This window comes from Prionailurus bengalensis, chromosome D4, assembly GCF_016509475.1.
Source record: "Prionailurus bengalensis isolate Pbe53 chromosome D4, Fcat_Pben_1.1_paternal_pri, whole genome shotgun sequence".
Taxonomy (NCBI): Eukaryota; Metazoa; Chordata; class Mammalia; order Carnivora; family Felidae; genus Prionailurus; species Prionailurus bengalensis.
The window spans coordinates 8,039,923-8,054,785 of record NC_057359.1 but is presented as its reverse complement, the minus strand read 5'-3'; the positions used below and the strand labels follow the sequence as shown (position 1 = coordinate 8,054,785).

General features: G+C 38.7%; 1 protein-coding gene across 7 annotated transcripts in view; it reads right to left on the bottom strand.

Moving 5' to 3' along the window:
* Window positions 1–14,863, bottom strand: part of RFX3 (regulatory factor X3) — a 296,558-nt gene that overhangs the window by 96,173 nt on the left and 185,522 nt on the right. For all 7 annotated transcript variants that reach the window (XM_043565456.1, XM_043565459.1, XM_043565460.1 and 4 more), the window contains one exon: window positions 11,827–12,085. In XM_043565456.1, the coding sequence (XP_043421391.1) occupies window positions 11,827–12,085 (259 nt within the window). The remainder of the gene's footprint in view (window positions 1–11,826; window positions 12,086–14,863) is intronic.

The window sequence follows — 14,863 nt, the reverse complement described above, 5'->3', positions numbered from 1 at the left end:
GCCAGCAGAATCAAAGGGAAGAACACTTTCACTTGGTATCTAGTCTATATGATCACTCCAACACAGGGGTTTTCAAAGTGTGGCCCTGGACACCGGTTAGAAACGCACAACAACAACACCACACCTGAACACAAAACAATGGAGACTGCGGCCAGGTCTCTCATACAGGTAGCGCCACGGCTCTGCTCTCCTCTTCAATTTGCCCAAGGCCGTGCTTTGCGGAATGTAAGGTGCAATCCACCAGCGGGTTATGATGTCAAATATGTGGGTCCTGGTCAGCAGTTTTCGAAAATTAATGAAATCCAAGAGAGTAGGAACTCATCACGAGTCCCTGCCCACAGCATGGGTAAGAACCGTTTTGTGGAACTTTGGTTTCAGTCACTGGTCTACGAATGATATGTGCACATAGGTAATATATGTGTGCACATACAGATGTGTACTCAGGAATCTATGTATGTGTGAGCACCGGGCCACAGTATAACAGTATTTCTTATTGTGGGTTGTGATCCCAAAACTTTGAATGCTCTGCACTAACCAGGTGAATCAGTTCCCTGCAGGTCACTGGATCCCTTCTTCTAAGCATCTAGAGATGTCTCTTGGGCCCAGGAGGCCTGGCAAGTTAGACAGTAATGCTCTGACCAAAATACCACTCCCTTAGCTGTATATTTAGGCAGTACAGAAATCAACATGTAAATATGTCACACCAAAGCAACGTTCACAAGAAGCTTCACTCTGACAGAGTCAGGACATGTTGTTCTTTTAAGGCTTAAAAAAAAAATCAAAAATGCCCAGACGACACTCCTAGCCAGCTTTGGTTTGCATCTCCTCTTAAACCAGAAAGTGGCTCAAGATGAAACCTCAATCGTACACACTGAGCGTTTAGCGCCAAGAGGTTCCAAGTCTTGTAAATGTCTCAAAAATCTTCTCTATCCACATAATTTTATGACATTGAGAGAACAATTTTAAATTGTTACGCTTTCAACATGAAGTTCTGGCAGTTTTGTACCACCTGAAGCTGTTCTGAAATATTTATGAGAAAAAAAAAACATTTGGATTAAAAAAAATTGCATAAATTGAATGTGTTCTGAGATTATTTGATTTAAGTTGGTGGATTGAGACCAAGACTGTTGTTTTGGTTGCTCTGATCATTCTGTACAGCCCACATCCCTCCACCCTCACCAGGACCCAAAAGACTGGCATTATCAGTGCCTGACAATAAAACTATTTTCTAAGACATCTATTCCATAAGCACTCAGGGCTAGAATTACCCTCCTGGAACCTGCTGGGTTAGAATTCAGGGATAGGATTCAAGGCCAAGTTTATATTTGCAAATGTATAAATGAGATTTCCAATCTGCCCTTTGCAGACTATTCTCGGTATTAAGAATGTTTTTGACGTTGTATTCAGCCTATATGATCACTCAAACAGAGGATTTCTCAAAGTGTGGTCCTGGATCTGAATCACCTGAGCACCGGTAAAAAATGCAAATCGTGGGCCCTTCCCCACATGGAGTCAAAAGCCCTGGGGAAGGGTTCCAGTGATGTCTTTAACAAATGCTCTAGAGAATGCACTCTCAAGTTGGAGGAACACTGCACTAAAATATTCCCCCCCCCAATTTTTTTTCTTTACCAGGGTCAGACTGCAGGAAGCAGCAAGGTGATGGGCATCCCTACAATGGTGCTGGTTAACCCTATTAAAGAGTGACTTTGAAGTCTAAGTATTATTTGGAGCTTTGTTTCTCTCTTCGTTCTCTTCCTACCCAATACAATCCAACCCAACCTTTAGGCAGTTTTGCAATTTATATTAGCAACAGAATCAGAAGGTAATCAGAATTTTGGTGAATCTAAAATTCATCAATTTAAAACACATCAACGATTTTGTGATTTAAAAAATAATGTGGTGAGAGAGAAGATAAAAGTCCTCACTGAAAAGAAGTTTGTGGATTTCCATTTTTGCCTTTGAGGATTAAGTAGCTTTCTGGTAGACCAGAACTGGCTCCAGTACCCGTCCTGTAGAAGCAGAGAGCCTGGTCCACAGGGAGAGCTCAATAAATGGGTAAGTGAGTGATTAAAGAAAATAATCAAGACACGAATAGAAACACAATACATTTACTTTCGCTCCAAAATCCCGTGTAAGAATAGATCCAAGATTCTTTACTAAATGCAATGACAGTTGCCATTTTGCGAATTTCCAACAGTCTTAATAAAGGATGACTTTTTCTGAAGCCTAGGAACAAGGTTTAATTTGAGTTGTGACACCTCATGGACAATCTTTACACGGGGCACATGAAGAAAGGGTTGTGTCGGTTACACGTATTTGGGGGACATGACCAAATAGATACGCTTAATCATCAAGGGCTTGCGTGAAATTTTTGCAAATCATAAATCACTTTTTTTTTTAATGGATAATGTATTCACATGCCTCCATGTGTATTTTTTCCTTCATGCATTCTTCTGGAGATATCTCTGTGCTTATATAAGCATATGCAAATACAGGTTTCTATTTAAACACACGTAACCTCTTGCTTTTTTCCTTTTATAATACGGAGATCTTTTCAGATCTCTATATCTAAATCTATGTATGTTTCTCCCTATTCATGTAAGTACATACACTTACTTCCTCATTCTTCACTGGCCGTAGAAAATCCCACTGAATGAAGAAAAAGGCACCAAAACATATTTACCTAGCTCCCTGCTGATGGGTTAGTTAAGCCTTTTCCCAATTTTTCTAGTATAAAGAACCCTCAGGGGAATACGGCTGTTTATGCATTTTATGTATGGAAGAGTATCACAGGTAGGATAAATAACTAGAAATACACAGTACACTCTGGGGGGTTAAAGGACATGTGTGTTGTCAACTTTTATACAAACGTCCACACTGCTTTCCAATCCTGTGCCAGTCTAGATTCCTACCAGCAGGGCGGGAGAGGTCCGGGTTCTCTCCACCCGCGGTAAGGCTTACTGACTCTCCTGGCTCTACCTGAGTGAAATGTAAACGACAGTCTCTTTTGGGGGGTTATTTTCCATCTCCTTCTAGGGGGACTGCTCGTTCATATACTCTCCCCATTTCTTGGTCTTTTTATTTTTCTGAGGGGTTTATAAGAGTGGTCTGTATATGAAACAGATCATTTCTTCAGATGTAATGTCTCTGAACTTTATGCCCAGTGTTCTTGCCCCGTTGCCTTTGTTTACTGCAGTTTCGGGCACGTGGAATGTTTTCACTTTTATGTAGCAGATTTTATCGAGATACTCTTTGTAGCTTCTGAATTTCACATCAGCTTCACTACTACAAAAGGATAATCATAAGATGCGTGCTTCCATCCAAGCGCAATTAATTTTTGCATAAGGAGTTAAGTTACGGAACCAACCCAATCTTCTCTCCTAGTTATCCAGTTGTCCCAAATATCATTTATTGATAATCCATCATTTCTCCACTGACAGGCAGTGTGACCTTTATCATATACTAAATTCCTCCATACATTTGACCTGTTTATGGTCTTTAGTCCAGCACTGGGCTAGACTGATCCAGTCATGTGCTGACCATTCTGCCTTAATTATTATAATTTTATAATATGTTTGAATCCAACTGTAGGGCTGTTAACATTATTCTCCAGTATTTCTCTTTTTACAAAATTCCCTTCGCTATTCTTACATGTTTAATTATATAAACACGTCTTTCTCATAAACAGAGAAGAACCTATTGGTATTTTGATTGGGATCATACTGAAATATTAAAATTAACAGGATTCAAAATGTTTGATGCTGAAACTTCTTTTTATTTATTCGAACTTCTTTTTGTGCCCCTCAGGAACATAGAGAGTTTTATTAAGCTGGATCTTTTTTTTTTAAATTTTTTAATGTTTATTTATTTTTGACAGAGAGAGAGAGAGAGAGAGAGAGAGAGAGAGAGAGAGAGAACATGAGGGGGGAGGGGCAGAGAGAGGGAGACACAGAATCTGAAGCAGGCTCCACGCTCTGAGCCATCAGCACAGAGCCGGACGTGGGGCTCGAACTCACTGACCATGAGATCATGACCTGAGCCCAAGTCAGACACTCAACCAACTGAGCCACCCACGTGCCCCATATTAAGCTGGATCTTATACAAATATTGTTCGTTTACTGCCTGGTATATTTTAAACTTATTATAAATGAGATCTTTGCTTTCATAATGTTTTCTAATTGCTGTTATTTGTATCTAGAAACCATACTGATCTCATTGAATATGAATTTTACTAAATTCTCGTATTATAGTTTTTCATTTGGTCTCTAGGGTTTTTAGCAGGTATACAATCATATCATCTGCAATGCTAACCTCCTTATCTCCTTTGAATTTTCATATTTTCTTTTTCTTCTCTAACTACATCTTTCTTGTAATTTTGAAAGCACGGTTAAAAAACTCCCATCTTCCTTTCCTACAAGGCAGATGGGAAAGGTACTGAAACTTATAATGAGTAAATTTAAAATAAATGTGTACAATTATTTCTAACTTTCTACAGTTAGATTACAAAACTCCTAGCCAGTGAAATTTATGGGTACCGACAATTATAACCAAACACAGTAGCTAGATTTTAAAAGAAACCATATAATTCTGTGGCCAATAAAAACAACTACAGTTATGCATGCTGAGAAAGTGGTAATCAAATCACATGCTTTTGTAGGATAAATTGATAAACGTGGGAACATGGAGAAATTCTCTCTCATTTGAAAACTGGTAATTGGTAATACGTATTGTGTTGTAATTTCCCTCATTAAACGAAAAGACATGGTCCAGTGGAAGAGGAAGTGTGAAAATTTTATGGGTCTAACTACCCTACACTGCAATACTGGATATTTACCAAAAAATACAAAAAACAAAACAAAACACTAATTCAAAGAGATACACGCACCCCTATGTTTACTGCGCCATTATCTACGATAGCCAAGATATGGAAGCAGCCCACGTGTCCACTGATAGATGAATGGATTAAAGAGATGTGGTATGTATAAGCAATGGAATATTACTCAGCCACAAAAAGGGACAAAATCTTGCCATGGGTAACAACATGGATGGAGCTCGAGAGTAAAAGCGAAAGAAGTCAGACTGAGAAAGACAAATACCATATGATTTCACTCAGATGTGGAATTTAAGACAAAAAACAAGCAAAGGGGGAAAAAAAGAGAAACAAACCAAGAAACAGACTCTTAACTATAGAGAACAAAGTGATGGTCACTGGAGGGGAGGTGGGCGGGGGAGGGGTGAAATAGGTGATGGGGATTAAGGAGGGCACCTGCTGTGATAGGCGCCAGATGTATGGAACTGGAGAATCACCATATTGTATACGTGAAACTAATGTAATATTGTAGGCTAACTATACTGGAATTAAAATTAAAACTTAATAAAAATAACTTTATGGGTCTCATGATTCATATGTAACTCACAGACTACAGTGTACTTTAATTACCACCAATACATTTCATATTTTATCTGGATTGCCTGGTCTTCAGGAGTGAAACATGTTTTTTTTCTTCCTTCAAACTCTAGAGTAGTTTCAAACTAATAAATTAATTTGAAATTTCACTTATAAATACAAGGGTAAAGCAAAAGTTACTTATTCCTCTATTTATAACAATTTACAAATATCATTAAACCTTCCTAATCGCACAGTTGTAAGATTGAGCCCTACATCGGGCTCTGTGCTGACAGCACAGAGCCTGCTTGGGATCCTCTCTCTCCCTCTCTCTCCCCACCCCTTTCCTGCTCACGCTCTCCCTTTCTCTCGCAAAATAAATAAATTCATTTTTTTTAAAAAAACCTTCCTAATCTTGATTTCACATGAAATAGAATCTAGCCATCTCTCACAGGTTACATAACAGACCTGTGTTCTGAAGTGCTGTTTCTCTAGGAAATAGCTAAAAATAAAAATAATTCATTCTATTTGTGCTTTAGAAATGGAAGGGAATCCATCAGCTAGGCTCAGGAGAGGCTGAAGGCCCCTGTCATTCTGTTTGTCTTAACCTTCTAGTTTATCAAGATTTCTAGGAGTGGAATGTCTTACAGCCTTAACCGTAAAATTACTGCCTCCAGATCTTATCAGCCTCAAGGCTGGAGTGGAGTGGAACTGACTGACGGCTGAATGGAATTTAGATGAAGCGATGGAGACCACCAGTCACTCAAAGTCCCATTTTATTAAGTGCTTCGAAAATGAGGTCCCAGAACCTTCAGTCAATTTAGGATTTAGTACAGGAAGCAGAAGATTCACGGTCCTCTCTCTGAGGAGGTTCACGTGGGGGTTCAAGTTGGCCTAGAGAAAACACGGCACAGGAAAACAGAAAATGCTATGATCATAATGGACATACAGGCTTCTACCAAGATAAGTGGAGTGCTTTCTTTCTGTGTTTTTGTCACTGGGATTGCCTGGAAGACTAAAAAAATCATTTAAAATAGAAATTATTATGTCTGTAATATATGAAATATGATATATAAAATAACTGATGCATGCATAATTTATGCACGCTTTTAAATTAAAAGATTTTTCTTCCAAGCATATCTTTATATATGATAATTAAACTTGGGGCACCTGAGTGGATCAGCTGGTGAAGCGTCTGACTTTGACTCAGGTCGTGATCTTGCAGTCCAGAGAGCCCCAGAGCCCTATCAGTTTGTTCTCTATAGTTAAGAGTCTGTTTCTTCATTTGTTTCTCTCTTTTTCCCCCTTTGCTTGTTTTTTGTCTTAAATTCCACATCTGAGTGAAATCATATGGTATTTATCTTTCTCAAATTTCTTGAGCCCCACGTCAGGCTCTGTGCTGACAGCTCAGAGCTTGGAGCCTGCTTCGGATTCTGTCTCCCTCTCTCTCTGCCCCTCCCGCACTCACACTCTGTCTCTGTCTCTCAAAAATAAATAAACGTTAAAAAACTTAAAATTAAAATGAATACTCAAAGAACTTGATGCATTCGTTGCCTCCAAGGAAAAACCCTGCAGAACAGATCAGGAGACCACCTCATCATGCACACTCCTAGATCTTTTGAGTTGTGCTACTTAAAAATATGTAGCTAATGTCCCAAAGGAACAAGAAGGGCAAAAGCATTTTCTGGAGGCACTAAACATATTCATTTGTCTTTAAGTCATTACTGTACCCAACATGGGGCTCAAACTTACAACCCCAAGATAGAGAGTTATTTGCTCTACCAACTGAGCCAGCCAGGCACCCCATTCATTCATCTTTTTAGAAAAAAAAATTCTCTTACATAAAATCCATGAACATGTAAACCCAAAAATAAAGGAAAAAAGCATCTATAGCTCTTAAGCAAATTCTTAACTTTCTATAAATTATATAAGCTAGACCAGACTTTTGTTTATATAGCGTCAGATGGACATTCAAATTTTCTTCCAGATAAATCAAAGAAATTAGGATATTTTACATTAATCAAAAGAAGGAGAGGTATGAACAATATTAGTTTCAATACATTTTCCTTGTGCCTTTTGGTGGGATCTACTTTTAGCAAGAGGCATTTAACATATATAATTACTAAATGTATATATAGAAAGGTATAAAAATTAGCTTTCATATCACAGTCTAAAAAATGATTAATGTAATCTTATTTAGTTAACAAGAAGAGAAAAAAAAAACCCCTCCATAAATAACCATCTAATTATAAGAACACAAATGTTATTTTATAGAGAAGTGAGTAAATAAAGCTTCTTAAATTGCTAATTATTATAAAGTCTGGGATAACTATGTTGTGATGAGCACAAAAATATCACTAACTACAATCACAAGCTTCTGAGCCTCAAACGCAAATTGGGCTCAGGTTCCAAAATTCTAAAAATTCTACAAATGGTATGGTTATACAGAAAAACAATGAAGAAAAATCACAGTTTTAAATGGATAAAGACATACAAGGAAACATCATGGTGATGCGGTTAGGAGAAAGGTCAAAGTATATGACGAGCTAGAGCCGTGACTGAAGCTAAGTCTTCTGCCATAATGTCCATGGGCACTGACATATTAACAATAAATAGATCCCTGCAATGATTAGTTTTATAAAATGTAAACCATTTATTCAGGTAGCAGCTTAGCTGAACTCACATCTGGTGATGTTCCAATAAAAATGCTCATCGTTTTGACACTTACTTATACTAGCAGTAGGAAATGCCTATTAAATGTGTGTATACACGTTTGTGTAAGTAAAAACATATATAACTATTATATAAAGTTTATACACATGGACTCCACTGACCAAGTAAAAAAAAAAAATAAGTAAAAGGAGAAGTAGTATTTTGGCCAAATCTGAATATCAGTGGTTTATACCATAATACATTCATAAAATAAAACTATATTTGTTACTATCATAATCTTTTAGAAAATTCTGATATTTCTACGTAACTTGAAATCTGGACATTTTTACAATGCAGGGATCAAATACGAAAACATGTTATATAAAATATTTTTTCACTTAAAGGTATGAAACTAAAGGAAATCATATGCTCAAAAGCAAATTCTCTGTTAATGATGCAGAGAGCCTTCTAGTAGAAGACAGATGGTTGTATACTGAGACTAGGTCAGAAAATATTTCAAGTGCTATTTCTTTATTTTTCTTAGTAACGGCATCAATGTAAAATGATCTTTTCGTTCCCATTGGCATATCCTAGGAACTGGTTTGCACATTGGAGTAAACCTTCCTTTGATTCAGAAGTTATTCCTACTAAATTCAGATAGAAGTATTTCTGTATAGACTGAGGCCAGATGTAAGAGGGAAGGCAATGATTCTGAGAACTAGAGCAGGAAACCTTGCTACCATAAACCGAGTAAAGGTTTGTGTTGTTCCCAAGAGCTCAAACTAGCTCTGCATCAACCAAATTAACTGACTACATATTCCACGTATTATAGCCTCTTAAGGAACAGCCCAACTGACTATTTCCCAGGAGGGAATTCTGACCATAGCAAAGGCTACTGCTACCTGGTCAGCTGTGTTAGGTATGCCACAGGTGAGATAGGCTGAACTCTATAGAATAGCCAGAGAAAGAAACTTCAGTGGCACAGCCCCGCCCAATGTTTGAAAGAAATGCCTTGAGTCTTGGCCAACAAGTTGTTAGAGATTGTGCTCACGCACATTCTTTGTTTGGGTGTGCAGAGAATGAAAAAGCTACGTGAAAATCAGTAAATTCCCTTTAAGGACATGGGCTCTCTCAAAAAATCTTGAGTTCTAGGAGTCTAAACAATCAGAAGCCACAAATTTTCTAACGTTTGGCAAAAGGAGAATGGTAGAAAATCTTAAATAGGTTTCACGGCCCTTCAACTTTGTTAGCTTTACTACAGTAACAGATGTGAAACTGTGCACACAGCTGTGAATGATGGAGATGAAGATATTCAGGGCTATGGAGGGGGTTCTAAATCAAATATAAATCTTGGTCATAAATGTAAGATAATACAATAAACACTAGCAGATGTATAGTTAGACAGTATGTATCCATCACAGGACACTGTCACATGTGCTTTGAGGAGGCACCTTATGAGTTTTCCGTGCAAAAGCCATCTTTTTATTTCACTTTTTTACTCCTTTTGCTAAAAAGGAAATTTTCTTGTAAAAGAAGAAAACAAGCTACCAGAGAACATCCTTAAATATTACCCTTAAACATTAATTTGGTGAGAATAAATTAATATATACAATTAACACTATGAATTGACTATTTTTTTTAAAGAGGTTTCCACTATTCCCGGTGATTATAATTCAGTCATTTTAAGTGTTAGTTTAATGTACCAATTAAGATAATAAAAATCACACACCAAATCTGTGTGATGGATAACTTAAGGAGCAATGCCACTTCTCATGGTCTACGTAGAAAACCAACAAAACAAAACCTGTAAGACTTCCTTCGTCACGTTTGCACCTGTATCGCCACGACCCAGAATAATCAATTTCATTAACTCAGCGATAACGCTCGTACATTTAGTAAACCCCCATCAAGTGGATGAAGATGTTTAACAGCGAGGCTGCCTTCAGTGTGAAGGCAAGCAGGAGAGCCAGGAGAAGGACTGGGGATGGACAGATGGTACGCCAGCATGGGAGAGGGTGATGAAAGCAAAGTGGGAAAGAACTCTTTCTCCCCATTCGTCAGTCTTCCTAAGGCCTTGATAAATGACAAGTGTTTCTCTTTCCACTGAAAATGACTTTTCTGGGGGGCCCTTATCAGGCGCGCTATAAAGTACCAGCACCTAATCTACCTCTTTTCCTTTAATGGTCAAGGTGGAGTTACTTTTACATCTAGAACATTTTACAATTCCTTTGTAAATATTATGATTTTTAAAGCTGGGAGGAAATTAGGAAATCACTCGGTTGAACTAAGCCCTTGTTTTGCTGCGAGGGGAACTGAGGTCCAGAGAAGCCATGATTGTGTCCCTAACCTACGTAAATATCCTGGCGTGACAAAAAAAGTTTGGGAATGCCACATTTAGTGTTATTAAAAGCAAGAGACGAACACACATAAGAAATGCTTCACAACACAAAGAAAACAAGTACAAAAAAGAGCTCTCCCTCAGAATGGCTAGGTCATCTTGTTCTGATGTTAGCAGGAAATGGTAAATTAAATATAATGGGCTTTAAGAAATGGAGTAGGGAAAAGGTACTAAATGATGAAAAGTATGAACACGTGTATTGATTACCAACCAAAAAATTACGTACAAAATACTTACCAAGTACATATTATATCTCGAGGAAAATCCATAAAATGAGAGCTATAAAGCCTCTCGTAATTATTTTCTACCAAATGTGTTTCTATCTCTGTTTCGTTGTAAGAACAAAACATACGGTAAGATCACGAAATGCACTGAATTCAAATCCCCAGCTCCCCTTCACATGAGGCACCTATGAGCTCAATTCCATTGCCACTTCCTCCAGGCGGTTCTCAGTGAATATTCTCCTTACACTTAGCTGCGGTGAGCAGGGAAACCTTGGGATAGAGTTTGATGATATCAAATTCTGCACAGCTTTCTATTCCTACTTCTATGACGGCCTTTCAACACATGACAATTTCTTGTGTCAAAATAAGTATTTTTCTTAAACTTTAAAAGCGTGAAAATTCAAATATGTAGGTGTGTTCGGCTTCCTCATGCCTATCATCAGAGCCAACGTGGATGTTTTTTCGCTGGAATCACTTAGATCAGTGCTTTCCCAAGCGTCTCTGTGGCAGAATGCAAACTGACTTTACAATATGGCACCTGGGTAAACACTTTTGTTTTCACTATTTAAGTATGGGTTTTCATGGACTTTAGAAAAAAAGGACACACGGTTTTAGAAGTGAATCCACTTTAAAAATACATTAAGTAAATAACAGTAGAGGTGGTGTGAATATGGCCAAACTAAATATGTAAGGTTTGGGAAATGCTAGTCTACATATGGTAACTTCTCCAGTGATGAGTTAACATAAATATCACTGTTCGTGAAAATTCCAAACTAAGTTGTATTTTACTCTATTACTTCCTGGCTTTTATCTCATAAAGCGGTGTCAATCCACATAATATGAAAGTAATTTCTTTCCACAGAAATTAATTTTACTGAATATCACTGAAGGAAGCCTATGAAAATCAGCATTAATGAGTAAGACACACCCATCTTTCCATTATTAATAACAACTTCCCAATTCACCGAATTGTGGGGCACAACATCAATATTGTTCTGCACAATAATACCACACGTACCACACCCTGGGTGATGCCACAGTACTCAAACTGCTCGACACAGTCTTGCCCAGCCCAGTCTGTGTTGTTTTCTCCCCTCCAGGGAGGAAAATGTACCGTAGGCGCTAGCAAGAAGCTAAATGGAACAAGTCAAAACTGAAATACTTACTGTCGCTGGGGAGGCCCGAGTAGTGTGTGTCACTGAGTGACCAGAGTTCTCCATAGAATTGCCAATAAGATAGGTTCCTCCAGAGCTGCTGATGAGTTGTCCTCCGGTGACGCCCATCTGAATCCCACCGGTGCCCACCATGCTATGGGACGAAACCACGGTAGTCACCTGCGCAGAACTCCCTTGAGTATCAAAGTAATTCCCTCCAGTGTTTTGGCTGTACATCTGCGTTTCTGTGTAAGGGTAAGTTGTTGTTCGGCTTTAGAAGAAGAAGGAGAAAGGAAGCAATTTAGTAGCTTATTTCTATCATCTGAATGATTTTTTTTTTTCCTAGCGTGAATATATGTTTAAATGACATCAGTTAGCTTATTAGCCTTTGGAACAAGGCAGGTTTGGCATTTTTGCATGAAACTTGACTCCGGACATAGTTGGGTTGACTTCCCAAATGAGAGTACCTCAACACTCCTCTGTACTTGAGAGCTTTTCTGCCCTCAGCTAGTGCCTACCTCCAGCGTATAGATAAGTTCAGGTCTCGTCCATGTAAGAAATCTTCCTGAACAACTTGTCCGATTCCTTACAACACTTCCTGCGGATCCCAGTTTTAGGAAGGGGGCTGATGAGTCAACTCACGCTGCTACTCCCCACTCTTGGATGGCCGGCAAGCAGCTTTCATGACCAAGGGAGCGGGCTTGGATCTCTTTCTGGCCACCGTAAGGACCTTGAGCAAAGAGTTCACTCACCCTGGACCCTCAGTCCCGCTCTCTACCCCCTTCTCTTCCTTCACACTCAGGTTTCTGTTGGAGGAGAAGACTGTGCCATCTTTGCATGTCCTCACTTTCCACTTGGCAACAAGTGGAGTTAAGCTTCTGCCCTTGGCTTCTCATTGCAGTTGCTTTTAATAAGGTCACTTGTGACCAAATCTAAACACCAAGCTAAAAGGCTGCAGTCAATCCTTATCTTTTTTGACCAGTCTGTAGCATAACGTTGTTGACCGCTCTGTGGAGCCCTTTCCTTTCTTCTCCTGTTCTGATTAAGTAGCTTATTTGCCTGACTTATTTTCCATTTCCAATGGACTCTAACTCAAATTTTAACCTGACTTTGGCTTTTCACTTCTCATTCTGAAATAATTAGAAGCTCACCACAAGTTGCCAAAGTAGGACGGAGAGGTATAAAATACTTTTACTTAAAAAAATTCAAATATCAAAAACTCAAATATTAAAATTCCCGGTTCTATCATCATTCTCTTCAACCTGCCACACTCCAGAGCTAGCCACTCCTGAGAGTTTGGTGTCTATGTTCTCAGCTCTCCTCTATGTATATATAAAGTAACTCGGTCCTAACCTCTCTCATTTCTTAAGTTTCTATAGCATTTCTTCTCCACTTGTTTCCACCATTACCTTTCAAGAAGCTTTTGGAAGCTCCAGCTTTCTGGGATTTTAAATACTAAGAGTTTCTGAGGTCTCCATTTTTAGTTTTTTTCTTTCTCCTTTTTATTCAGATCACCTCTTTTTACCATGCTCATAGTAAATGACCTTACCTAAATTAATCTCTCTCTCTCTCTCTCTCTCTCTCTCTACTTTGTGATTATATCTTTAAGAATTTAAAATCTGGTTTCTAACAGCCACCTGGGTATCTCTACCAGGAAACCCCACGATACATGGGAAGTCCCCTGTGTAAAATTTAACATTCGACCAGAAAGAAATTCTCCATCTCTCTTGCTCCTTTTCGCATAGTCCCCCCACTTCCGGGCGGAGGGCAGCACCACCACCCTCAGCTTTGGAAATTATCACCGACTCCTTCCTCGTCCAGCCCGACATCAGTCACTAAGTCTTCCTAATTTTACCTTCTGAACAATGTTTCAATTCTCCTTTCCATTTTCATACTCACTGCCTTCACTCACAGTATTCTCTATTATAACTGCCCTCTCACTGGCTTTCTTTCCTCTAACTTGGTTCTCTTCCAATCCGTCTTCAGATCTGCTGCCAGGGGAACTAACTTTTCTAAAATTCAAATCCGAAAATAAAAGTTTTCTTAAAAACCTCTCCATGAATCTCCCTGGCCTCCAGAAGAAATTCTAAACCCTTGATCTGCCTTACAGGAAGCTGCGAGGGCCGGTGCCCCCCGTGCTCTCCAGAAGTGGGACTAGCCATGTTCTCAAACGCTTCCTCACTCACACCACGCGGACCTTTTCACTGGTTCCTCCCAGAATTATTTTTCTGCACCCCTTGCCCTCTATGGCCACTCCCAGTAGGGCTGTTCCGTTTGTTCCCTGTCGTCTCCCAACACCCTGTGCAAACCTGAAACACTTACTGCTAATTTCCAGTAATGCACTTACTGCTAATTTCCTCATGTCTCCGGACTCCTGTGAAATCACATTTTATTCCCATCTGTACCCTCAACACTTGACGCACCTGCTGGTATCCAGCAGGCACACTAGTCAACAAATAAAAATACGATTCTATTTAAAAGTATATTTGACATAACAGCCACTTTCATCAATTTCTAAAACATAAATCCTTCTTTGTTTTGTGAACACATGAGAAGTTACGTAAACTATTCCGAGATGTTTTGGTGTCGCTGAAAGCAGGTCATTTAAACCCATTACAATGGATACTTGTAATATAATTTATAATGTACATTCTAGTAAAAGAATAAAGATGTTCCAAAAGTATTCTCCACTCGGTAAAGTTACTGCTTTCCTGAAAGAGCACAGATCCAAGTACAAAATTTAGTTTGGGGTGATGATTGAAATAACTCCACAGAGAACGCTTTTTTACACATAGAAAGATGCCATTTAAAATACATATACATCACGGTTCTATTTCCCGACTGGAAGTCCATTTATATTTCAAAGAATAGCCATGTTGATTTCAAATTTAGGTAAAAAAGAGAAATGCGGTCACTTTAATTTATCCAAATATGACAATGACCCTATGTCATTGCGCTGAAAATAACCGTCTTTTGTTGCTATTTAAGTAAAGCCAAGTAAAGTGTAGAAATAAATAGGTGACAATAAATATTTCCACAAAGGTGGGTA